We start from the raw sequence: 27253 nt of genomic DNA on the forward strand, positions 1-27253 counted from the left end.
TGAAGTCAAAGCCATGCTAGAATGCCAGGTCTGAGGTTCCTCAGAGAAGCACTTCCAGGATGTGCACAAGTCAGTTTTTAAACACACAGTAAAAAGGTTATACACAGGGAGGCAAGGCTCCTGAGGTAAAACCAACAGTCATAGGCTAGAGAGATAGCTCAGCAGTTAACACATTCTGTTCTTGAAGAAAAGACTCAGTTCCTAGCAATCATGTTGGGCAGCTCCAACTGTCTTTAAGTCCAGCTCCGGGATTGTGGGCCTCTGCACACATGTGCACAAACCTATACAGATGTGAGTGCACACACTTAAAAATAACCAAACTAGGGGGCTGGAGAGATGGCTCAGTAGTTAAGAGCACTGACTGCTCTTCCAGAGGTCCTGAATTCAATTCCCAGTATCCACATGGTGGCTCACAACCATCTGTAATGAGATCTGATGCCCTCTTCTGGTGTGTCTGAAGACAGCTATCATGTACTTATATATAATAAATACTTAAGTCTTAAAAAATAATCAAGCTGAATCTTAAATCCAAAACAACCAACCATCAAGGCCGATGGACATTTTCTTTAAAACAGTTATACTTGTTATGTTCAAGCAGACATGTTAAAAGACCATGAGAATTTTGGCAGACAACCTGAAATTATATACAAGAACCAAATGCATATTATTTTTTTAAAAGAAGATTTATTTGTTTTTATTTATATAAGTACATTGTAGTTGTCTTCAGACACACCAGAAGAGTGCATTGGATCCCATTATAGTGAGCCACCATGTGGGGAATTGAACTCAGGACCTTTGGAGGAGCAGCCAGTGCTCTTAACCACAGAGCCATCTCTCCAGCCCCCAAATGCAGATTCTAAGACTGAAGATTGTGTTAAACAAAACTAAGCAAGCAATGGAAGAGTAGACATAATATAAAACTGTAATACAAAAGAAATAGCCACAAGGAAGCCTGAGGACATGAAGAATGGAAATATATGGGGCTGGCAAGATAGCTAAGAGGGAAAAGGAGCTTGCCACCAAGCTCAGTGACCTGAATTCAATCCCCAACCCTACATTGTGAACTGAGAGAACCCATTCCAGAAAGTTGTCCTCTAACTTCCACATGCATATCACAGCACAAGCTTCCCCTCCAAATAAATATATAATATGGTTAAAAATAAATATATAAATATAATTTAAAAAGGGAAACATCTGAAGAAGGTCTGACTTGTGTTTGACTGTCATGAGAGGAGACAGACTTGAGCAGAAACAGGACTTGAAAGGGTAACTGTTGAAACTATCCTGTAGCCAATAGAAGGCACTGTCCACACGAAAGACACACACACAGGGCACTCCTAATAGTGGTGAAAGCTGTAGTGATCAGAAATCAGTGTTAGAGAGAAACCTCTCCAGAGAGCGAGTGTCAAGCTAATAGCAGTGTTCTTAACAAAAACCACAGGACCCAGAAGTCAGTTGAAATTTAAGTACTGGAAGAAGCTGAATCCATGGATTCTTTTTTTTTTCTTTCTGTTTTTCGGAGCTGGGGACCGAACCCAGGGCCTTGCGGTTGCTAGGCAAGTGCTCTACCACTGAGCCAAATCCCCAGCCCGAATCCATGGATTCTTTATGAAGCAAATCCATTCCCAGCAATGAGCTAGCCCCTAGTACTATGCACCCAAGTAAACAGTGTTTTTGAAGAAGGAAACATTAAAGGATTGTATGTTTGCTTTATCTAAAGGGAAATGATCTCAAGTAAAAGGTTAGAATTGTTGGAAGGGGTGAAGAGCAATGTGTAGGGTGTTTGTGTGGAAAAGACCAGGTGGTTCTTGGCTGTGGGTCTTAACTCTGACTTTGGGTTTTAAAAACATGTAGAATTTGGTCCCCAGCTCCAAAAAAAAGAACCAAAAAAAAATGTAGAATTAAACACAGTAATGTCATGAAAGTCAGAAAGGTAAACTGTAGAACTGTTCTTTTAAAAAAAGTTAAAGATTGTTGAACCAGCTATTGATAGGAGTCCTAATCTGTGTAGTAGCTCTAGAGTAGCCATGGCTGTGTGGGGCTGTGTGTAAGTCAAGGACTGCGAAGTGATATAATAAGCAAACAGTAAGTCGGGAGTCTAAAGTCCCAGTGTGTCTGACCACTTGTGTTGGATGTGAGCAGGAGGAACACAGCACAGAAGCCATAAGTACTCTCGCCTAGTATATGTGAAGAAGCCCGGGGTCCACATAGCACCACATAACTGTCAGTAGACTTAAGTTCCAGCTAAGAGAGAGTATGTAAACTAAGTTAATCTAAGCTATTTATGTAAATGTCACATTTAAAACACAGATGTAAAGTGATGGAAAATAAAGGAATGGAGAAAGTAATGTAAAGACTAACTGAAAAATTGATGTATTAGCTTTAATAGCCAATAAAGTAGGCCAAGGCCAACATTATCCTATATAAAGATATTATACTGATAAATGAGTTTATAAAAGGTTTCAATAATTAAAAGTTTGTAAGAAACTTATAAGTACCTAATAATACAACTTAAAGCTGTATAAAAGAAAAATTAACACAAATATAATAGGAATCTCAAATATCCACAATCTGGTGGCACCCATAGCAGGTAGAGGCAGGAGGGCCAGAAGTTCACTCTCACCCTCTGCTGCTTGATGAGTTTGAGGCTAGTCTGGGATACTTGAGACCTTGTTTGAAATTAACATCATTAACAACACTCCTCTCTTCCTCCCCAAGTCATAGCAGGATTTACTTTTTGAGGAAGTGTCATGTAGCTCTTGTTGGCCTCAGATTCACAGCAGTCCTACTGCCTCAGCCTCCAGAGTGCTGGGATTACAGGTGTGTGTATCACTGTACACGGCTTCATAGTGGAGTGGTTTAATGTATGTGTCTCAGGGGCTGTTAGGACAAAGCAGACCAGGAAAGAGTGTATGAATGTAGCAGAATAAACAACATGGCACATGGATAGACGATGATACCTAATAATCACAGACAGAATGTATAGACACACTAGTCAAAATTCCTCATGTGCTGCTACAAGGGAAGTTTCAGCAGTGTTCACAAGAATGCAACAGAGTATGTTTTCTGATAGCAGTGGAATTAAATAAGACAGGTATTAATACAAAGAAATCCTGAGAGTGTATCTGGAGATGTAAGAGTTTCTAAGTAATTTATGGGTCCAAGAAAACTAGAAATACTTTTTGAGTTGAATGATAGCAGTATATATGTATGTGTATATGTAGCTGTAATTCCAACACTCAGGAGCCTCAGGCAGGAGAGTGAGTTTGAGGACAGATGGGACTACAGATCGAAACCCTTACTTTAAAAACAGAGTCTCAACTAACTAACAACCAACCAAACTAACAAAAACCCCAAACCAACTCAACCAGCCAACCAGCCAACCAAGCAAGCACGACATTGATAGCATGTAGCTGGAGTCAGATCTGGAGGAAAATTCCCATGAATCACCATGGAATCACTAGAAGGAAGACATGTTAGAAATCCCTGAGATTTAAGGAGCAACACATTGAATACAGAGAAAATGGAACAGCTGTGTAAAGGAGGAGGAGGAGGCCAGGGAAGGGAAGGGGAAAGGAGAGGGGAGGAGGCTGATACAGAGGAAAAGTGCTGTGGCAGCATGGCAGGAGGGAGCTGAGGAAGTAAGCAGAATGTAGTTACAGGCACAGGGCTAAGGAGGCTGGAGAGCTGTGTTGGAGGCACAGTAAGAGGTGAGAAGTCTGATAATAGGATCCAGATTAACAAAACGACTCCAGCTGTGCCATGGTTGCTGGAGGATGCTGCCAATCCCCAGCGTAGGGATGATGGCAGCTTGTGACAGGGCAGATGGCAGCTGGGTTGGGGGGCGGGGCTCTGCTGGCTTGGTATGGTTCTGGGGAAGAGGATGTTGATGACTTTTTTTTTTTTTTTTTTTTAAAAGATTTATTTATTTATTTATTTTTTTTTTTGGTTCTTTTTTTCGGAGCTGGGGACCGAACCCAGGGCCTTGCGCTTCCTAGGTAAGCGCTCTACCACTGAGCTAAATCCCCAGCCCCGATGTTGATGACTCTTAATGAGGCAAGGGGACATTTTCTGAGGCAAATGCCATGAGTGAATATGGACCAGCTTGGGGATTTTGCTCTGATCACCTCCAGCCCTGTGTACTATCCTGGATTAAGCTTTCCCTTCCTCTCCACCCAGCCCCATATCACCATGTGGCAGCTATAAGTGTGGTTTATCCCAGCCTAGAAACAAGTGTGATACTGGATTTGGCTGCTCAGAGCCAGGAGGAGGGGCAGGGAAGAAAGGTGGGGAGAGGAGGAGAGGCGCCCAGTGAAGGCTGGGGAAGGTAAGTGACTTGGTCTGTGGGCCATCCTGAACACCTCAGCAGACATCTTGAGACACACCATAGCTTTCCCTCTCACACATCAAGTCTTTTTACTGGAACATGGTAACACACTAACCTCAGACACCCAGATAATTTTTACATTTCCCTGATTGAACCCGTGTGTTTTATGCACGTCCCACCTCCCCCACCCCCATGACAGTAAAGGCTGACGAGGTAAGGGCAGCTATCTTGTCAGAGCTCTGTCTGATTGCTTCCTTATGGGTTTTTTCACATTTCCTGTAACCTGGAAGTGAGAGGTCTCAGAGACTCCTTAATATTTGGACTGGCCTTTGGGGAACCTTTGAGTATGAGAAGCTCTGAACTCTGGTAGCCCAGCTGAAGCTGTCTGTCATCTAGTCTCTTGGGAGGTCATCACTAGATGTTTTCATGGAGATGTGGGGTCCTTTGCAAATTAGCAGTTCTCTAAGTGGTGCTTCCTAGGCATTGTACAAATGTCATTTCCCAGCCTTTACACAGCAGTTTTTAGCTTTTAAGTGCATCTGAGTGTGTAAAATGGAGAGTCCTCTGTCCTGTCACTTACTCTACATTGGTGGTGTTATTGCCTCCCCCAACTCCTCTTTTAGTAGAGCCTCACCATACATGCAGTCTAGGCTGGCCTCAAACTTGAGGTCCTTCTGCTTTAGTGTCCTAAATGTTAGGAGTATAGGCATGTGACATCTGCCCAGTCATGGGTTTTGTTTTAAAATTTTATTAATTTTTGATTTTGAGACTGGTTCTCATTGTATAGCTCTGGCTAGTCTGGAACTCACTAACATAGACCAAGCTGACTTCAAACTCACAGAGATCTGCTTGTCACTGTCTCCTGAGGACTGAGATCAAAGGTGTGCACCACCATACCTAGCTGTTTTTTATTTAGAAATTTTACTTATCATTTTGTGGATGTGTATACATGCTTGTGTATGAGTTAGAAGATGACTTTCACACACACATTTGCTGCACCAAAGGTCTCTATGTCTTAGATAGGAAAGTGGCTGGGTTGGGCTGTCTGCTGCATGGCCCCTCTGAAGCTCCCCGGGCTCTTCATGTGTTCTGCGGTGAATGGGAACCATACTGCCATGGTGGCTATAAAGTTAGATGGGAAGACGTATGCAAAACAAGAGAAACTGTAATAAAAACACAGTGGAAGGCTTCAAAAGAAAAAAAAAGCGCTGACTTTCAGGAGCTAGTGCTCTCCCTCCACCATAAATTCAGTTTATCCACTGAGCCATGTTTCTGACCTGACAGCTGATTTTTTTTTTTTTTTTTTAAACACAGGTGTTCTCTATTACGTAGCCCTGCCCCTCCAGATAACCTGCTATATTCCTGACCAGGTTCTGATGCTCTTGTTATTGTCTTTTTTTTCTGAGTCAGGCTTCTCACCCCAACTGTGAGCTCAGTAGGCCTGCCAGCTGCACTACCATCTGTCATCTTGAGGGAGACCCCCAGCGTTCGAATTAGGGGCAGATGGGGCACAGGTGCATTCCTTGTTGTGAGGTGTGTGCCTGTGTCTGGTGTGCGGCATTGTACGTCTTCTCTCCTGTGCTCAGGACAGGAGTGCCTAATGGTCCTGGCACTTAAGGCTTGTGGGCCTTTCTTACCCTTTCTGCACTGGATTGAGTTTGCCTCCTGAAAGAGTTCGGCAACATTCTCCCAAGGTCCTCTTTGGTCTCCTGCTGTATCTCCTTGTATTGTTTCCTCCGGTTCTCACTGTCTGCATGCTGAATGGTCTCACCTCTTACCACTGTGTCCACAGACTTTTCATGGTTACGTTTCTGCCCTTGATTTAACCTGCAGTCTTCAGGGAGCCTCAATTTTGTTTTATACTGCGGCTGATACTTTTGTTTATTGTACATTTTTCACATTAGTCCTTCAAGTTGGGTTTCAATTCTGCTGTCATGTGACGAATTTTTGCTTTTTTTCTAATCTTGGCCATTATCTTAGCTTGTCTTTTAAATTTTACCCTGTTCTCTTTGATGTTCCCTGTCCTTTGAAAAGTGATTAACTTTATCTTTTTTTTTTATAAAGGCAGTGTCTTCTTGGATTTTACTAATGAAGAGAAGCACATGTACATATTTTCCCTCTCTCTCTTCTTCCCTTGTCCTTGTTTCCTCTCCCCAGCACCCCTCCCTACCATCCTCAAATGGAACCCAGGGTCTCTCTCGTGTTAGGCAGGCTGTCTGCTCCTGAGTCACTCTAACCCAACAGCATGCATTTTCTAAAACAGCTTTCTGTTTTCTATAACAGTTCATTTCGTAGTCATGAACATGCTTTATGACATATATTCTCTTTAGTTTACCTATATTCTCCATTTTGTTTCAGCTAATTAGTTGGTGCCACCATGTGTGTAGCTGCTGGAAGAAATGCTGAATGCCCTCAGACTGGCCTTAGCTGTGCAGCCTCGCCTGTGCAGTTCTGTATTCAGTGTCTGTCCACTCTAGACTGTCCTTGAGTTGTACACATCACCCTCCTATCAGTCTCCTATCACCCTCCACTGGCTGGCCCTCCCCTGTCAAATCCCAGATGGAGAGTGGGCTGTGGTCATGATTGGGAGGCATTGACTGCCTCCAGTTTGAACTCTGCTGATTGCCTGATGAATGGTGCTTTGTATTTTTGGGAAAATTGAAGAGGGTCCCTCTCTCTCCAACCCTCCTCCCCTCTTACTCTACTTTTTAGGTCTTACTAAGACCTGTCTGGCCTCAAACTCTCTACCCTTGGGTTCAGTCTCCCAAATGCTAGGGTTCTAAGCCTATATTATCATTTCCAGCTACATATGTTTTTAATTTTAGAGAAGTCTCTCTCTCTCTCTCTCTCTCTCTCTCTCTCTCTCTCTCTCTCTGCTTGTTCTTTTGGTGTTATATTTTAAGAAGCCATCAAGTCCTATGGACTTCTGATGCTTTACTGTTGTAGCTCTTACCTATGAAGTCTGATTATTTGGAGTTATTTTTCTTACCTGGTGTGAAGTAAAGTCCATGGGGTATAGCTCTCCAGCTGCAATCTCAAGTGCATGGTCCCAATGAAAGTGTTTTCTAGGAAGAATTTGTTGTCTTGACACTTTCAGAGGATATTGTTTGCTTGTTTTGTTTTGGTATAGAGTCTCACTGTGTGACTCAGCTGGGCTTTCTTGATCATTTCCCTGGGTCCACCTCCTGAGTGACATCGCATCGGGCTGACAAGTAGAGATCTTTTTGGGGTGGTAATGGTGTTGAGATATTGTCTTGATAGATTCAGATTGGCCTAGAATTAATCATGTAGCTCAGGCTGGCCTTGAACTGGTAATCCTCCTCTCTGTTCTCCTAAGTGCTGGGATTAGCAGTTTGACTTGTGTAACAGCCAGAATATTCAAAAGCAAATCTCTGCCCTTCCCCTTTGAGCTCTGAGAGTAGCTGCTTGACTCAGCTTTTGCTTACTTAAGGTTTGATATAACATTGATGTCATTAGACCTAGGGATGTGCCCCCTCTCTCATTTCCCCTTTTAGTTTGCTCTTTAGATATTTATAAAAATCTGTTGAGTAAAGGGCATTTGGGGGTGCTATTGGTCTCTATTCTGTGTATGGTTGGATGCTTTTATGCTTTGAGTGGACAGATAGAACCCAAGGTTGTCAAGACTTTGAATTGCACATGCTCAGCATATGTGAAGCTGTGCTTTCTCTACCTATAGCGTCAAACTAGACCAAATCAACCAAGTTGCAAACAGCTTCATATTAAGCTAGGTGTGGCAGCACACACCTTTAGTTTTAGCCCTTGGGAGACAGAGGCAGACAGACCTCTGTGAGTTCAGGGCCGACTTGGTCTAGGCAGTGAGACCCTGACCTGTCTCAGACAAAACAAAAACAAACAAACAAACAAACAAACAAACAAACAAACAAAACAAAACAAAAAAATTAACAAAACGATGACAAGGGCTGTAGAAATGGTTGAGGGTTATCTATTGTCCCCAGGACACATATGAAGTGACTTAGAACTGCCTGTAACTGTAGCTCCAGGAGGTCTACAGGCATGTGCATAAACCTATACACATACACAAACGTACATAAAATTAACAAGGAAACAAATCTCCAAAAACAATTCATTAGACCTTCTCAGTTGATTATCAGAGAGTTAAAGATAGAGCTGACTGGTACTAAGTGCTGGCCTGTGTGGTGTTTCTCTCTCTCTCTCTCCCCGCCTCTCCCTCTCTCCCTCTGTGTGTGTGTACTGATTTCACCTTCACAACCATGTGACAGTTGTGAGGATCCTGGGACATCTGGCCCCAGTCACACAGCTGGAAAGCAGCAGAACAACTGACCGTGCAAGCCAGAGCAGGTGTAGCCTAGTGCAGCCTGCTCTGCAGGCCACTGAGGAAGGCTGGAATGGGACAGTGCTTTGCGCTGTTGGGGAACAGCAAGGCAAAGTTAATACAGAGTGTATTTTAGTTGTGTTAAAAAAAAAAAAGCATTCGGAGGGAAAATGATATGGGTCTCTTGTTGTAGTGTGTGTGTGTGTGTGTGTGTGTGTGTGTGTGTGTGTGTGTGAATTTGAAGTATTGTTAGTTTGTTAGTTTACATTTTCTCATAGGGACATGTGTTATTTTATCTTAAAGAGCAAGGGCACTGTCCTTCAGTTTGGGTGACAAGTGGAGCCTGTGTGAGTGTGTTTGTAGAGGGTGTTATATTCCCCATGTGGGAGACGAAAGAGAGACCTGTATTCATCCTCTTCTCTGGAACATTCTAAAACACAACCAGATCTGGTAGATTAAAGCACACTGAATCCAAGTGTAACAGGGAACCCATCAGAGATACTACTCAGATATAGTTTATAGCCAATTGAAAGTCTTTATTCAGGCTGTCTATGATTATACTCAGATATTTTGGACCCAAGGGTATTGTTAAGTGTTTAGAGTAAGGGGTTTTTAAAGGCAGAACCACATGCTGGTATCTCATTCACAAGCAGCTGCAGGGGGAGGTTTGCACAAGCAGGCAATTTAACAGAAGCTAAGATAAGCTGTTAGCGGGGGCATCTTGACTTTAGGTTCCTAGAGTAGAGCTGGATAATTTTCCTCAGGGCTCAGTTAAATCTAAAATGGTCTCAGCAAGAAGAGTGCAAGATGGAGGGACCTCTGTATTGTTTTTCCCTGTCATATTCCCCACAAGTTCTCAGTCATGAATCAGATTGTCAACTTTCCTATAGCTTAACTGAGTTTATTCTCTGATGTAGTTGGCCGTGCAGTTGAGATGCAGGTTCTCATCATTAGCCTGATCAGAGTAAGGATCAATGGTCTAGCTAATGCTGACAGTTAAGCTGGTCAGTCAAGGGGCCCAGGTAAACAGGCTGATATCAATTATCTGATCTATGGATCCTTTTTTCCTTCCTTTGAGTTTTTCTCTGACCATGCAAGGTTTTCCCCATTTACCCATGATTGATTGGCAGAGAAATAGAAAGTTTCACCTAAGGCCATGCAAAGGCCTCCCTGTTTTATAACAAGGGGTCAAGCCTCTTTCAGTTCTGTAGGACTACCCCCATGAGGGAGTCAACTTGGCATTCCAGCCTGGAAATAGACTCAGACCTAAGCCATTTGAGGAATTCTATCTGGGAACTGAGTTCCCTACCTTGATTACCAGCAATCAAGGCTGAGATGCCTATAGCAGTTACTCTGGCTATTTCTGCCCCTACTAGAATCTGGACCAGAATTTGAGCACATTTGACCATTTTTAACATTGACTCGAGGCCAATAAGAACTCTCTCCTTGTTTGCATTATAGGCATATACCTGGGAGATCTCATAGACCAGTATATGTCGAGTGGGAGTGTGCCTGCAGTGAGTTGGAGGAGGCACATTTAATCAAACTGTTAGTACAAGCAAGCCAGATAATTTGCGGACATGATGAGGTACTTGTCCCTGTCAGGACGACTCACCATTGTCAGGGCATGTATAAAATTGTAGTCCCTGAAAGCCTTTTTCTTGCCAGTCTTCTCTACAAAACTGATATACTGATCCATGTCCCTCCGCTAGACCCATATTGTTCCACCCCTGGAAGGCACATAAGAGAGCAGAAGTCTACCTGAAAGATAGAGTTTCCATCCCTGGGTTTTCTGAGTTCCCATGTTCAGGTTTAGGGGATAGTAAACTCTTGTCAGTGTTACCTTTAAGGGGCCCAAGTGACTGCCCACCTGTTCTCAGTGGCTTTTTTTTTTTTTTTTTTTTTAAATCTCCCAACAGGTGATGGCAGCTACTTTGACAGCAATTGGAGTGGTGAGGATAACTGGGTAGGGTCCTTTTCAGACAGTTCTAAGGTCTAGGCAGGGATCCTCCTCATCCAAATCGACTCTCATGGGTAGGACTGGTGATGAGACTTAGCAATATGAGATAGTAGGTGTCTTAGGGTTTCCATTGCTGTGAACAGACACCAGAACCAAGGCAACTCTTATAGACAATGTTTAATTGGGGCTGGCTGACAGATTCAGACGTTCAGTCCATCATCATCAAATTGGGAAGCCCAGTAGTATTCTGGCAGGAAAAGCTGAGAGTTCTACATCTTCATCCAAAGGAAGCCAGGAGTAGACTGTCCTCAGGCAGCTAGGAGGAAGGTCTCAAAGCCCATCCCCATAGTGACACACTTCCTCCAACAAGGCCACTCCTCCTAATAGTGCCACCCCCTGAGGCCAAGCATATTCAAACCACCAACTAGGATTCCCTTCACAGTTTGATCAGTGACCCGGTGAGCTTCCTACAGATTCTGCAAGGGCTTGAAAAGGGACTGATTTAGACATTTCTGTCTGGGGAATATCTTGGAATTTGGAAGTGCTGTGGTCTTCCAAACATAGTTTCAAAAGGAATAAGTCACTCCCAATAAGGAGTACATCAGGCCCTGAGCAGGGCAAAGGGGAGGAGGTTGACCCATCCCCCCACCCCCTAGTTTTTAGGATCAATTTGGTCAGAGTCTCCTTAAGAGTTCTGTTCATCCTTTCTACCTGATCTGAGCTCACACATAGTGCAATTTCCAATTAATATTTAATACCTTTTTCAGATTTTGAGACAATTTGGCCATGAAGGCTGGGGCAGTCCAGACTTTGGAATTTTTTTCTAAAGAAATTTCTTAATAACTGTTGATGTTCTGATAGGGTAAGCCTTCATCCATCCTGAGAAGCTCTCTACAAACACTATCAGATATTTTTAGTGCAAAATAGTAGGCCTGATTTCAGTAAAGTCCAATGCCCAATTTTTATAGGCCCATTTCCTTGAGCCCAGATCCCTTGTGGGGTATTCCTTTCCACTTTCCAGTTTATCTGAGCCACAGGTAGCACATCTAAAAAGTGGTGTTTTAATCAGACTTTCCAAATTTAGAACATAATACTTGGGTCTGAGTTCAGTTTTCACAGCACGTAGGTAGGTGGTTTGGTGGGTACCCATAACTAGTTGCCTTCCCAGATTCATGAGAAAAATGGGTCTGTTGTCTAGCAGAATCCACCATCCATGTTACCCTGTGTGGTCAGTTCTTGTTTTGGTCAGACAATTTCACCTGGGGTACATTCCAGGTGCCTTGGCAGGGCTACTGTGACTTGGAGAGGCCCCACTGATTCTAGAGCTACTTCTTGGGTGGCCAAGTCAGCTACTCTTTTCCTCAGGCTTCTGGGGAATCCCCATTTTAGTCTTTTGCAGTGAACAACAGCCACCCTCTTGGGTAAGTAGATAGCTTCCAATAGAGCTAAGATTTCTATTCTTGACTTCTTTTTCTGCGGAGGTTCACAGGCCCCCTTTTCTTATACAGTGCCCCATGGACATAGGCCATATACTCTATTATTGTCTATGGCAGTAGCATAAGAGTTACAGCTCTGAGGGGAAGGCTTTCTAATGTCTGCTTTGACAGGAGGTTTTCCCAATGCAAGTGTTACAGCTCTGATGGGAAAGGTATCCTGCAATCAGGAGCCAAAGAATACCACAAAACCATACCTTACAACAGATCTCACACAAGAGATTTATTGGGAGGGGAAAACCCACGAGGGCGGCTGCCTCTGCTAGTGAGAAGCAGCAGAGAACTGGGCAGAATGCAGGATTTATGTAGGGGTTCTGGAGAAGGTGGCCTGGGATTGGATGGATTATGTGGCCTGATCTTGTGGCAGCACTGGCTGGCTACTCTTGACTCTCCAAGGGTCAGGAGGCTGTCAGAGTAGTCTAGGGGTGGAGCCTGGCAGCTCTAGGTCTCCAAGGGTCAGGAGGCTGTCAGAGTAGCCTAGGGGTGGAGCCTGGCAGCTCTAGGTCTCCAGGTGGGGCTTGCAAAGGAAATCTCTGCCCAGGCAGGGAACAGCCAACGGATAGCCTGGTCTTCCCTCCAGCGGAGGGAGTGCCGAGTCACTGAGCTGAGGGTTTTCCTGCTTAAGAGTTTTATCTGATCCTGTCTTGGACAAAACTGCTCCCATCTGTAAACAATACCGGGCCATCAGTTAGAGCAGGTCTAACAGACTGAATCATGCCCCTCACTCCAAGATAGTCATTTGGGGGATCTGCAGGGTCATTATTTAGCAGGTGACTGGCAGGGTTGAGGGCTGATGTCTTGTGGAACCAAATGTGGAGTTGATTGAGAAGCAGGGCTTGGTATTGGGTACTGAGTGTTAGACATCCATTTCTCCGGTCCTCAACAAAGTGTGGGGCTGTCAGGAACAGTTAGTGCCATAAAGTTAATTTGCCAGTTTTTTTTTTTTTAAACCAGTATACTCAGCCATCTTCCTGTTACCAGGTCAAGACTCTTGGACAGATATGTCACAGGTCTTTTCCAGGGACCCAGGATTTGTATGAGGATTACTTAGACAATGCCTCTGACCTCATCCATGTACAAGGTGAATGGCTTAGCAATGCTTGGGAGGGCCAGGGCCAGGACAGACACTGGGGGATTTTTCAAAATTTCAGAGGCTCTCTGCCCAGTGTCAGTTCATTGCAAAATCTTTGTACCTTGATGCTGCCATAGAGGGGTTTGGCTGTTTCAGGAAATTCTATTATCCATAGCTGGCAGTAACCAACGGCCCCAGAAAGTCTCATACTTTTTTTTTTTTTTGAAGCAGGGATTTGCAAGGTGACTGAAAATATGGTCATGGGAAGTTATCCACTTACCTTCCCCTAGGTTGCAGCTTAGGTATGTGAACTGAGGGATACACCACTGAGTCTTCTTGGCTCACATTCTGTCCCCAAGGGCTTGGAAGGGTTCTAAAAGGCCTTCTATCTACATTCCTCCTTAGTAGTTGAAGCTATGAGGAAGTCTTCTACATATCTTTCTCTGGGGTGTCTGGGACCAACTGTAAGTGTTTTTGTTAGGATGGAAAGGTATCCTGGGACTTGGAAGCCCAGGGAAGGAAAGGCCTACTACCACTTTGACAGCTTTTGAGGCTATGCTGGGGATACTCTCCCCTAGGAGCTGCAATACCTCTGCTGAGGAGGCTTCCTTTCAGAGCAGTGTGGTTCCTGAGCTACCGTGTTTTAGGATATCTGCCATTAGGACACTGACCCAACTCCGAGCAGTAAGGTTTCTGAGCTCCTGTGTCTCAGGATGCCCTTCCAGTGGGACACATTCTCCCCTCAGAGCTGTGTGGTTCCTGGGCTTCTGAGAACCAGGATGCCCTTCCAACTGAGCAGAAACCACTTAAAATCAGACCAGGGGAGTCTGGTGATATCTCACACAGATCCCAGACATACGATCTAAGGTCATTTCCTCTCTTGTGTGCTAACCAGATGATACTTCTACAGACCAAATTTACCTCTGGAAGTGTTCAGACCAGATGCCTTTTGACTTACCTTTTTTTTCCTCTTCCTTTTGAGTGGTGGCTTGGTGCCTCTGGAGCACTTTGTGGTGATCAGTCAGGATTTTTCTGGAGCCCTAGAACATTTCAGGTTCCTGTCTAGGATCCCTTGTAGAGATTTTGCTGGGGCCTTCAAAATAGACGAGCCCAGGAGATATGACCACTCAGACATGTCTTATAGCCAATTGGAAGTCTTCATTCCAGATGGCTGGGACTACAGTCAGGTACTCAGGACCCACATTTTTAGAGTAAGTGCTGAGTTTTTGGAGTAAGGGCTTTTTAAAGGTAAAAACCACATCCTGATATCTTAGCAGCTACAGGGCAGTTTAACAGAAGCTAAGCTAAGCTGGAAGGGGAGGTTTGTATAAGTAGGCGGTTTAACAGAAGCTAAGTTAGCTGGGGCATTTTGATCTTACGTTCCTAGAACAGAATTAGATGCCTTTTGTCCAAGCTTTAAAATTCTGGGTTGGAAATTAATCTAAATTTATCTAAGACCTATGACGGTCTTGTTAGAAATAGGATCTATTTTAGCTGGACAGTCAAACCATTTGATGTATGAACACTGTCAGTTTCTCCTAGATACGTTATATCAGTGTTCCTCAGAATCTGTAGGAACTCAAGTAGTATATGGAGAAATAAAACAGGAAGGGGACTTAATATTGTTTTTTGGGAAGCAGGTCTTTAAGCAGTTGTGGTATTGTATAATCCTACTTTTCTGTTGTCTGAACACACTTGCAAAGAAGGCTGGAAGGATGTTATCTAAGAATATGAGCAGTGCCTGGACCCTGGGTGTGGCAACTAAATTAGAAGCAACCTCCCCAAGCAGAAAGGTAGCTGAAAGGTAGGCTATTTAGTTTGATGCTTTATTTCCAGCAGGGGCCTATAAATGAGTGAGAGCAGGCCCCCAACTTCTACCATTTGAACATGACAGTGACATTCCAAGGGGACCCTGAAAAGCAGTTTTTTTCTTTTCTTCTTTTTTTTTAGGGGTGGGTGGGTGTTTTAGGGGATAAGGTTTTTTTGTGTAACCCTGGCTGCCCTGGAACTCACTCTATAGACCAGGCTGACCTCAATCTCACAAGAGATCCTTCTGCCTCCTGAGTGTGTGCCACTACTGTCCAGCAAAAAGCAGTTAAGAGTTCGGGGCGCTGTGCTTTAGAGGAACGGTGGAGGATGACTGACTCGGTGTCCATGCTGCAGGCCTCTCGACCTCTGACCTTCAGAGGCTCCCCATTTCTCTAGTCTTGAACATACCTTATGAAAAATTCTAAGCAGACACAAAAGTTGGAAGAGCTGTGTTTACCATACCACAGGGTGTCTTGGTTTATCTTCAATCCACACCTTTTCTGAGTGTTTCAAAGCTGACTCTGGTGCTTTGTGTTTTGTGAAGTATCCCTTTGTCCCAGTGTAGCTTTCTTAAAAGGTCAGACGTCTTGTCCCATCTCTTCCATTAAAGTGTTCCCAGTAGTGCTTGGCACGTTGAGTACTCAATAAATACTTGCTGAAATTCAGTAGCTTCATTCCATAGCTTCATTCTCTGTGGACTCCGAGTAAATTCTTCTCACTGTGGCTGATCCATAGTATCACATATCTTAGAATGTTCCTCCAACTGCTTGTGGTCCAAGTTTATCACCTGATGTGTGGTACAGACATCTGTGTCTGTGTATGTATATTTTCTCTTCTAGAACTAGTAGTAGGAAGATAGTCGCCCCCCTCCCACTCCCCGAACTTGTAAAAGCCAAAATAATGAAAATTATTTTGAAAATTACACACTGCACACTCCCATGCTGTCTCCACACCTTTGCAGTGGAGAAGCATGGAGAGGACAGATTGAGGGAAGTCCCACAGCTGATCTCTGTAGATGTGCGTGTTTCCCTGCGACCTCAGTTTCCTTCCTTAGCAGCTTCATTGGGTGGTGAGGCTTACATGAGGGCTTTTTGGCTTCTTGTGGGCACTTCACAGGTACTGTGCTGTTCATGTGTGCTGTGGCCACCTTGAGAGGTCCTCTGTATAGACTAAATAGATGGTCTGTGAACACATGTGGATTTAGCCAGTTGAGTGAGAAATCAAGGGCAGTTTTCTCCAGTGTTGCCCCTGAGAATTTTTTGTACCCAAATACCTGGCATTGTCCCAGTTTCTACCCTTTCCTCCTGTCTCCAGGTCACCAGTTAATTAACTGTATTATTTTATATTTGTGTTTATTTCTTCTCCAGAACTTAAAACTGCTTATTTCTGTTCACTTCCAATACCTCTCATTGCTCCCTACTGCATAGGGAGCTGTTCACCTTTCTTTCTCTTCATTGCCCCAAGGACCTTATTGCAGCTTGTTAGAGAGCTTCTTCACTCTGGGCCATTTTACGGCCCAGTTCCCAGTCTAACACAGTTGATCTAGCTTTTGCCTCTTACAGACCAGACCTTTTAGTTTCTGGCTGTAGCCCATAGCAGCAGTTGCAGAGTTCCATCCTTCTCTGTTACTCAGTGCGTTTGTGCCTGGGTTGCTGGGGTAGGCTTGCTATTTTGCTGAACAGAAGAGAAGTGAGTGCAGTCTTGCTGGGTGTTGCTATGTGTAGTTCTGTTCTCACAGTCTAGTGCACAATATTCCTATTACTATTTTTTGGGGGGGTTCAATCTGATGGTGAAGATGAAAGTTAAGCTTTGTTTTTTTCTCGTTTATATTTCTTTTTCTGTGAAGTGTTGGTTTATATTTTTGCCTGTTTTCCTCTTGGCCTTTTTGTTTGTTTCTTGTTTATTTGTGAGACAGGGTATCATTATGTAGCCCAAGGTGATCGTGAACATATGTTCTTTAGTCCTGGAATTTTAGGGCATACCACCATGCCTGGCTTTCCTAGTCTTGGTGTTCTTGGTGTTTATAGATAAGAAATGTTGGCCCTTTATGGGTTGGTGAAACAGTTCCTGAAGCATTAGGGGGACTAAGATGGATAGGATCATCCGGAGTTGATATGGTGGGGGAGATAGCCTTAGGACGGAGGTCTACATACTTGCAGACAGAGTAGCCATTGTCTGTTCTAAGAGGGTGGGTATTCTGGAAAGGATTCCTTCAGAGACAGAGTGACAATTACCTGTAGTCTGAAGGGCATTAGTTTTTCAGCTGGTGGAAAGAAGAACTGAAGATCCTTAGGTCTCTTTAGAAGAATGAGGGTGGAGAGTTGTCCATGTGAAGGGCTCTAGGCTACAGAGGAAAGACGTATGGGGAAAACACACCACATTAGACCTCCCTTTTAAACCTGGTGGTCTGTGACTGAGTGTAGGTTCTCAGATGTGAAGGTTATTGGGATCTCTGGGGCAGCCTTAAACACTGCCCCCCTTAGGTCCATTAACTACTTGATTTTGATTTCTCAGGCAGTGTGAGCTGGTGAGGGATAAGGCTAGTGTTTCTCAGAGCTGCCAGGTAGTTCTATTGGTGTTTGTAGTTGAGAGGCACTGGGTAAGAGAATATGGCAGCAGGAGAGATGGATAGAGCAGAAGAAGACTGATAGACTCTTCCCTCCCTCCCTCCCTCCCTCCCTCCCTCCCTCCCTCCTTCCTTCCTTCCTTCCTTCCTTCCTTCCTTCCTGGGGAGCAGGGACAGGGTTTCTCGCTCTGTAGACCAGGCTGGCCTTGAACTTACAGAGCTCTCGTCTGCCTCTGCCTTCCAAGTGCTGATATAAAGACTTGAGCCACCACCGTACCCAGTAGAAGCCTGCTGCTGCTGCTGCTGTTGTTGTTGTTGTTGTTTCTTCTTCTTCTTCTTCTTCTTCTTCTTCTTCTTCTTCTTCTTCTTCTTCTTCTTCTTCTTCTTCTTCTTCTTCTTCTTCCTCCTCCTCCTCCTCCTCCTCCTCCTCTTCCTCCTCCTCCTCCTCCTCCTCCTCTTCCTCCTCCTCCTCCTCCTCCTCCTCCTCCTTCTCCTCCTCTCTCTTCCCCCTCTTCTTCCTCCTCTTCCTCCTCCTCCTCCTCCTTCTCCTCCTCTTCCCCCTCTTCTTCCTCCTCTTCCTCCTCCTTCTCCTCTTCCTCCTCTTCCTCCTCTTCCTCTTCCTCCTCTTCCTCCTCCTCTTCCCCCTCCTCCTCTTCCTCCTCCTCCCCCTCCTCCTCTTCCTCCTCCTCCTCCCCCTCCTCCTCTTCCTCCTCCTCTTCCTCTTCCTCCTCTTCCTCCTCCTCTTCCCCCTCTTCTTCCTCCTCCTCCTCCCCCCTCCTCCTCTTCCTCTTCCTCCCCTTCCTCCTCCTCTTCCCCCTCTTCTTCCTCCTCTTCCTCCTCCCCCCTCCTCCTCCTCCTCCTCCCCCCTCCTCCTCCTCCTCCTCCCCCCTCCTCCTCTTCCTCCTCCCCCCTCCTCTTCCTCCTCCCCCTCCTCCTCCTCTTCCCCCTCTTCCTCCTCCTCCTCCCCCCTCCTCCTCTTCCTTCTCCCCCCTCCTCCTCTTCCTCCTCCTCCTCCTCCCCCTCCTCTTCCCCCTCTTCCTCCTCCTCCTCCCCCCTCCTCCTCTTCCTTCTCCCCCCTCCTCCTCTTCCTCCTCCTCCTCCTCCCCCTCCTCTTCTTCCTCCTCCTCCTCCCCCCTCCTCCTCTTCCTTCTCCCCCCTCCTCCTCTTCGTCCTCCTCCTCCTCCCCCTCCTCTTCTTCCTCCTCCTCCTCCCCCCTCCTCCTCTTCCTCTTCCTCCTCCCCCTCCTCCTCCTCCTCTTCCCCCTCTTCCTCCTCCTCCTCTTCCCCCTCTTCTTCCTCCTCTTCCTCCTCCTCCTCTTCCCCCTCTTCCTCCTCCTCCTCCTCTTCCTCTTACTCCTCTTCCTCCCCTCCTCTTCCTCCTCCTCCCCCTCCTTCTCTTCCTCCTCTTCCTCCTCTTACTCCTCCTCCTCTTCCTCTTACTCCTCCTCCTCCTTTAATTATGTATTTATATCCCAAATGCTGCTCGCTCCTCCACTCCTCCTTCTAGGGTTCCTCCTCCATACACCCTCCTTTTTGCTTCTGAGAAGGTGGCCCCTCCCTGGGTATGCTCCCAACCCTGGTGCATCAAGTCTGAAGGATTAGGTGAGAAGTCTGACTCTTAACCTCTTGTTAAGTTGTCCCTCATCAGAACTGCTTGTTTGGACTGGAGAGATGGTTCAGTGGTTAAGAGCACTGACTGTTCTCCCTGAGGTCCTGAGTTCAAATCCCAGCAACCACATGGTGGCTCACAACCATCTGTAATGAGATCTGATGCCCTCTTCTGGTGTGTCTGAGGACAGCTACAGTGTACTTACATATAATAAATGAATAAATCTTTTTTTTTTTTTTTTGGTTCTTTTTTTCGGAGCTGGGGACCGAACCCAGGGCCTTGCATAAATCTTTAAAAAGCAGGTGGGCTGGGAGAGAGCAGGGGACTAGTCACATTCTAACCTGATGCCTGGGAGAGGCCAATCAAGGTGCTCCGGAGCATGCTCTGATCTTGTTTTCTTGTGTACAGTATTGGAAATGGAGCCCTGGGGCCTCTCCCTTGGTAAGCAATTGCTTTTTCACTGAACTATATCCCCTCACACTTTGTGAGAAACTGAGAGACAGTAATTTAAGCTTGGCATGGCTACATGCCATGTCTATAGCTTCAGTTGCATAGTGATTTGAGACCAGTTTGAGTTTTGTGAACTCATAACAAAAAACACAACCAGAAGTGAGAGAGACAGAGAGAGTGTGTGGAGGGGGAATTGATTGAGAATGATCAGAATTTAAGTCCTAAGTGTGGGACTTGTTCTGGAAGAGGGACAGAACCAGTGGTGTATGGTGGCCACTTTGAAATGAGGGTAGTTTTACTTAAAAAAAAAAGTGTGTGTGTGTGTGTGTGTGTGTGTGTGTGTGTGTGATGGAGGTTGGGGATGTGCCACAGCACACATATAGAGGTCTGAGGACAATTTGTGGGAGTTGGTTCTCTTCGCTACCTTGTTAAGTCTAGAGATTCAGATTGCAAGTGCCTTTGTCTGATGAGCTATCTATCTCACGGGCTCTGATACTTCTTTTAGCTTTGATGCTATTTGACACAGGAAATACAGGGCTAAGAGCGAGTGACAGGGCATAGGTCAGTGAAGAGAGTGGCTCGGACCCTCTTGACACCAGCATTCAGTACTAGGTAGAGTGGACAGTGACCTTTATTAGACAGAAATGCACTGGGCTGCTTGTTTGTATTAGGGCATTAGCATGGCTGCCATAGCACTAGGCATTGTACTCAGGACATAAACAAAGAGGGAGGGGAGTTTTGAAGTTGCTTGTGTTCCCACATACCAGAGACAGGCGAGCCATCTCCTTACACCAGCTCTGTGAATTTGACCAGGACGGAGGAAATGGTGAATAGTGACAAAGGCCCTTGTAACATTCCTGTGACACTGAGACCTTGTTAACAATGCCAGGAGACACTGCTTGATTGTGTTGGTGGACATTTGCCGTGAGCACCAGATGAAGGACAGACCCCTGAGCAGCCTGGGCGCCACTTCTTTTGGCTTTTTTTCTGGTTCAGTTCTTCCTTAGGTGAGTGAGGACAGGAACGAGGCATCTCCCTTTTTCTTACTGCAAGCTTCTGTGGAATAGGGGCCTGAGAATACAGTCACTTAATATTGGTGCTGTTGGAGAGAAACCAGGGCATTGGCAAAGGTGAAATTGGGTTCTCTTCGGTAAGAAAATAAAGCTGTTGACACTTTCCCCAAGTTGGTATTTTGGAAGTCTTTAGAAAAAAAGTCTATGTAGTGCTGCTCTTGTCACATCAACAGTGTCATATGTGGGTCCTGGCTCTGTGGAGTTGATAATTCTTCAGGACAGTGGCTGTCCAGGTGTGCATTATCTGCACTCTTGCTGTCAGGCACTCAGTATGAATTGTCAAATGTGTCCTAGCTGTGCATTTCTTTATTGTCCTAGTAGACCATGATGAGACCAGTTAGGGGTGCACACAGCTCTGAAGCACATGGAATTGTTAATGGTATTGGAGCAAAGGAAGTTGTTACATTGTTGATGTCCGTGCTTGTGTAGGGCATGCGTGTGGTTGTGTATGAGGAAGCCAGCAGGCATCTCATCTTCTTCTTTTGATATAGGGTCTCTCACTGGGACCTGAGATTAAGGCGATTTGGCTGGCTAGGAGCCCTGGAGAATCACCCAGTCTCTACCCTTCCCCAGTGTTTCAAAATGTGAACCACCACTTCAGACTTTTTACATGGGCCGTGTGGTTTGAACTTGGGTCCTTGTATTATGCTGCAACTACTTGACTCACTGGTCATTCTCTCCAGATACCTGCTTCCTTTCTTTCTTCTTCTGCCTGACCAATATATATAATTTAATTTAAAAAATTTAATTGTGTGTATGTGTGTGCACGTGTACATGTAAATGAGGTGCCCTCCCTGGAGACCACAGGACATCTGATCTCTCAGGCAGTTGTGAGCCGCCTGATGTGGGTACTGGGAACTAAACTTTGGTCCTCTGCAAGAACAGCACCTGCTCTTAACTTCTGAGGCATCTCTCTAGCCCCTGTCTCATATTATTAAAGTGAGCTTCTGAGTCTTCCCTCCCTGATGTGGGGCCACGTGACAACTAGGTCAGCTAAGCAATGATATGTCTATTTTGCCACTCCTGTTGGGTTCTATACAACTTTGAGTATCTCAGGCTCATGCACTCTGACCTCCTTAAATATGTCTGCAGAGGGACATTGCTCACTTGCCTGTACTCTATGCCCTCACACTCTACTTTATATCTCTTTGCTCTGTGGACTAAACTGTTGTCTGAACCATTGCTTGCTCTGTGTCTGTGTTTGAAGAAGAGAGGCAGAGAAGAGAATACATCACTGCTGGGTCCCTCCCTGTGCCTGTCCCTGACACTCACTGACTCTAGTGGGGATGGTATGCCAGACAAGCAATGCCTCTTGCAGGCTTCCATTGAGAAATCCAGCACATGGTTTCAGGGTGCAGTTTTCTTCCACTGTTAAAAGTTAATTGTCTTGAACTGAGTGTTTAAAAATATCCTGTAACATATTTGTAGTACTCAGAGCACGAATCAGAAGATAAATGACTTTCTGAGAAAGCTTCAAAGAAAGAACTGGTTTTTATCTTTCTCTATCCTTTTCCGCTGCAAACCCACCAGGGTCTCCTTCTGAGCATGCTTGTTCTATAAATAGAACAGCAGGTCTCTTTGGGCAGCCCAAGCTTGCAAGCTCTGGTCTACTTTCTGAAACATATTTGTGTGACTGTGTATCTGTCTGTGTATATGGGTGATGGCGTAGATTGTATTTTAATTTTGCTCTTTTCCTCTTTTGTATGAGAAGCTAGGAGCAGATACAAAACATACTTTTGTATCTCTCCTTTAATGATAGTTTGTAACTTTTCTGGGTTGGCACATTGGTTTTGCAGCCTTATTTTTATTTTAACATTTGTGCTTAGGAAAGAAATGCAAGCAATTTCTTCCTCTTCCAAGGTAAGGAAGCTGAATTGGGGTGAGGAGGGATCCACAGGAGAGGTTCTCTGTGTGCTTCAGGCATTAATGGATGGTTATGTGCAGATGTAGTTAACAAGAATGCCATCCATGTGAGCGGACCTGGAAAGGGTATTCAGAATCTAAGGTGGTTACAGCGCTTCTGTACTGCAGATTGGCTCCTGTCCTGGCCTTAGGGCCTTGTTCTGTTGTAGTGCATGCTAGTGACTGTAGCTGGAGGTGTTTCTCCTGTGGATTGTGGCATCATGCTGTTTTCCTTGATACTTTCTAACTGCCTGGGAAATAGTAAGTGATGCCTTCAGAGATAAGAGGTGAAGGTAGATACTACAGCATGAGTAACTGCTCCTCAGCAGTCTAGTCTCAAGAGTGCAGCTGGCATAGTACCAGGTCGGACCCATAGAGTACATTCTAGTGAGCCTGAGAGTAAATGTGGACACACGCATCTCAACCAGCCTAGAAGGTGCCCCAGGAAGATGACTGTGTCAGGAGAGGAAATGTCAGGCACCATATAATGGTGGGCTGTGGGCCTCGAACCTGGCTCTGCGTGTTTAGGGCGTGAAGGAGCTGGGGTTTGGTTTAATATTTTTTATGTCTCTCTACCTTTCTTCCCTGAGATATGGGATGGTGGAAACTTAGTTACACAGTGTGCTGTCTTTGTACTATGGCACATTTCGATGACCCGAGCTTTCTGTGTCTTGTTTAAAGTATCCTCAAATGCTGGATGTTGATGGTGCATGCTTTTAATCCCAAGACTTGGGAGGCGGAGGCAGGCAGATCTTGTGAGTTCCAGGCCAGTCTAATTCTACAGAGCAAGTTTCAGGACAGCTAGGGCTACACAGAGAAAACCCTCTCTGGAAAAAGGAAAAAAAAACTCTGTCTTGAAAAACTTAAAAAAATTTTCCCCCCAAATGTCCAGGTGCTTTATACACACACACTATTTTAAAAGTGGGTTAAAGGGCAGAGCTGCACAGCTGTAGTGTAAGGAAAGCACTGAATATGGAGTTGAGTTCTTGGTCTTCTGGATATACTTGTTATTATTTTTCCTTTGCTGTGCTTGGGATGGAACCAGGGCCTTGAGTGTGCTGACAAATAGTCTATACTGAGCTCTACCAGGCCTGTTATTAGTATTGACTGCATTGGTGACTCTTGAGTGGTTCAGGGCATCTGGCCATTTCTTCAGTGTTTGATTTCCAAGTAGTATGTTGGGATCAGGGTTCACTGGGAGCCAAGTACATGGGACCCTGCTCTGAGTTGCTGTTATCTGAGCAGGGGGAGTTCTCTAGGGAGAAGGGAATATTTCCTGTAGTATAATGGGCTTTTCAGTAACATGGGGGTAAGGGAGTGGGGAGTAGGGGGCAGGGGGCAAGGGGGCAGGGGGCAGGGATGAGTATCAGATACCTACGCTGACCTCAGAACCATGCAGAGGGCTGAGTAGAACACAGGCTAGAGCCACACTGAAACTCAGAGCAGTGGACGTGAACAGTTTTGGCAACAAGATCCTGAGAAATGGCAGGAGGCCAGAGAACACGAAGGCAGGGCCAAGAATAGCTGAAGAATACCAAAGGCTGAAGCTGGAGAATGCACTGGTCTTTGTTGTCCCCAGCTGCTGCTTCCTGGAGGCTCTCGAACCTCAGTTTCTCCTGTGCTAATCTGCTGGGCATAGTTAGGGAACACCTTGGGTCTCTTAAGGCATGGTCTGTCTATTAGAGAAATGGTATGCCCCTTGCCTCTCCCTTTCAGCACAGTGCTTAGTCTGTGTAAGGTTAAGGTCTGTGAGAAAATGAGAACTGTTCTCCTTTGGCCCCTTAGGGACACACTTTGTTCACCATCATGACAGGCTGCTTCAGGGTGATGGGCACCTCAGAAATGCAAGCTCACAGTGTGCTTCTGTGCTTTCAGACCATCCTCAAAGAGGGCATGCTGACCAAACAGAACAACTCGTTCCAGCGATCGAAGAGGAGGTACTTTAAACTTCGAGGGCGAACACTCTACTATGCTAAAACAGCAAAGGTGAGGCACCTTTAGAGGACTACCTCAGGAGCCACATTTAGGAGCCCAGAACTCTTGCATGGGATAAATATTTGCATACCAGTTATTTCTAGTTAGGGTTGTTTGTTTGTTTGTCATTTGCTTGTTTTGGTCATGTTGGAATTGAACCCGGGCCTTGGATGTGGTATTCAGAGTTTACCACAGAACTGTAGCCCCATAAATCTGGCTTGTAATAGTAGGTGTCAGATTTTATTTGTCACTAAGCATGCTTTATTTCTTGTAAAAATTATTTTTGTTCATTTTCCCCTTGTCTAAAAATGGAAAAATGGTCACAGAACAAACTATATTACAGTTTCTTTCCTTTCAGAAAGATGGGAGCCACAGGCTCATGAATCTTTTATTATGGGCTAAGAACTGCTCTGGTCACTGGGCATCTTAGTGTGTGAGCAGAAATATGCAGGTCTTTATTTCTAGGCTTCCCAGCAACTGGCCCTGGGTGGTGAGTTCTGGCTGTGTTAAGACTCAAAGCTGGACTCCTCAGGCAGCTGTCAGAGGAGCAGCTGGGATGTTGCTGCTTTGAATGTGCTATCGGACTTCAAACCCCAGTGTGCAGGCTGGCAGGTCAACATGTCTCCGTGTTGGTGGCAGTTCTTGGGCATTAAGAAAAGTCTGGAATGATAAGCATCTCTAGAGAGTTAGTGTGCTGAAATTAGAAGTGGAGCAAGGCAACATGCTTAGAAAGGCTTCTGACCACAGCCATGGTTATTTTAGTCCAGTGGTGGGGGTAGGGAGGGTTTTCTTAGTTTAACAACTTAGTCTTTCCTTCAGGGATTCCAGATAGAGAAATCTTAGAATAGAAGGAACAGTAAAGTAAACAGGAGGTAGGGGCTGTGGCTTGGGCCTAGGTTGAGGGAGGAGTAGAGGGAGCCCCTAGATCTGACTGGGTTCTGTTCCTTGGCTTTCTTTATGGCAGGGTGGGTTTATCCTCGTGGGGTTTGTCTCTTGCCCCTACAATATTTGTTTTAGTTGGAACTTTTCTCCAAATGTGTTTGCTGGAGAAACCCAAGCCATAGGGATCCTCTGACTCTGGATCCTGACTGACTGTCTCAAATCTAAAAGAGAAACACAAGAAAGAAAGGTCAGCATTGTTATAGTGTACCCACTAATGACCTCTGTGGAGTGGAAGCCACAGACTACCTGTGGTCCATGCTCTTTGGGAGAGGCAGGCAGGTGGTTGCATGCATTTCGCATGGTGGTTTATTGCTCAGATGTTGAGGGGTGTGTAGGGAGAATGTGGGCAGCACTACTAGTGCTTGCGTGTGTTTGCCCTGGCTTGCCTGATACCCTCTGTCTGCATCTCTCTCCAGTCGATTATATTTGATGAGGTAGACCTGACTGATGCCAGCGTGGCAGAGTCCAGCACCAAAAATGTCAACAACAGTTTCACGGTAAGATTCTAAGCCACACCCATATCCTTCTCCAAGGTTGCTTTGCTTTCTCATTGCAACGTGGAGGACTTCAGAGTTCCTCATCTCCTTCCTGATTGGAGTGATTTCTGATAAATGTTGAATTTCATGCTGAAAGCAGTACTGTGACTGGAGAATAATCAGAATTTGGTAATGTAAGCACAAAGCAAAAAGGCCTAAATGAAATGTTTTTAAGGTGTTGCTGCTTATACATTAACATTTGTTCAGAGGCTTGCTTGCTTCTTCTCTTGCTTCCTCTTTCCCTCCCTCTCTCTTCTTTCCTCGGTTTTGAGGTAAGGTCACTCTATGCAGTTCTGGCTTCCCTGGAACTAGCTGTTCCAGGCTGACCTTGAACCCACAGAGAACTTTCCAAGCTGGGGTTAAAGGCGTATGAAGGGTCACATCAGCACACCTGGCTTATTTTTGTGGAAATTTGGGAAAACCAGAAAAGCTTAGATTTAAGATAATTGAAAAGCAACTATACTCACCCATCTTACAACACAGAATATTAGTAATCTGGTATACTTCTTTTTGTCTTTTATTTAATGCATTTGTAACAGTTATGTAGGGTTTTTGTTGTTTTGTTGTTTTTGTTTTTCTCAAAAGTTCCAAGACCTCAGAGGCAGCCAACCACTCGCTCTGGTGTCAACTTTGTTCACTCTTCCCTGCTTCCTTGAAATTAGACTGACCATTTTCTTTCACATGTTGCTTTTCTTGAAAACGTTCTTGAAAGCTTTTGGGGACTCTTCTCTCACAGTTGATCCAAATTTGCATATTATTTATATATTTTCTTGTAAGACTGTAACTCTGGCCTCACAAGCTGATATCAGCAGTAGCAGGACTCGCTCTAGTGGTGGCACTGGAACCTTTAAAGCATATATTTCTAATACTAAGCTAGCTCAAACACAGAAAGTATTTGCCGCCTAATTTTTCAGATTATTCCTTTATAACTCAGTGAAGGTGGGTACCATCCTCATGTTGTTGATGCTGGTGTTGGACCCTCTGTCTGTTCTGTTCGTGTAACCGCTGCAGGCTTTCCTGTGGTAATCTAACTAACTGGGCTTTCCTCATGGCCCCTTGCTTTCCATTGTCCTTAGAGTGCTTGTACTTTCTCTCCATTAACTCTGTAGTTTACTCACTGACTGGGGAAAGGCATTTAAACCATGTAGGTCAGTGGTTCTCAACCTTTTAAACGTTGCAATCCTTTAATATAGTTCCTCCTGTTGTGGTGACTCCCAACCACTAAA

General features: G+C 45.1%; 1 protein-coding gene across 2 annotated transcripts in view; it reads left to right on the plus strand.

The window, feature by feature from the left end:
- The window catches only part of Dgkd (diacylglycerol kinase, delta), a 90654-nt gene that overhangs the window by 6402 nt on the left and 56999 nt on the right, over positions 1–27253 (plus strand). For both annotated transcript variants that reach the window (NM_001427452.1, XM_039084724.2), the window contains exons 2-3: positions 24451–24561; positions 25908–25988. In NM_001427452.1, coding sequence (NP_001414381.1) covers positions 24451–24561; positions 25908–25988 — 192 coding nt within the window. The remainder of the gene's footprint in view (positions 1–24450; positions 24562–25907; positions 25989–27253) is intronic.

The sequence above is a fragment of the Rattus norvegicus genome, chromosome 9 (genome assembly GCF_036323735.1).
Source record: "Rattus norvegicus strain BN/NHsdMcwi chromosome 9, GRCr8, whole genome shotgun sequence".
NCBI lineage: Eukaryota > Metazoa > Chordata > Mammalia > Rodentia > Muridae > Rattus > Rattus norvegicus.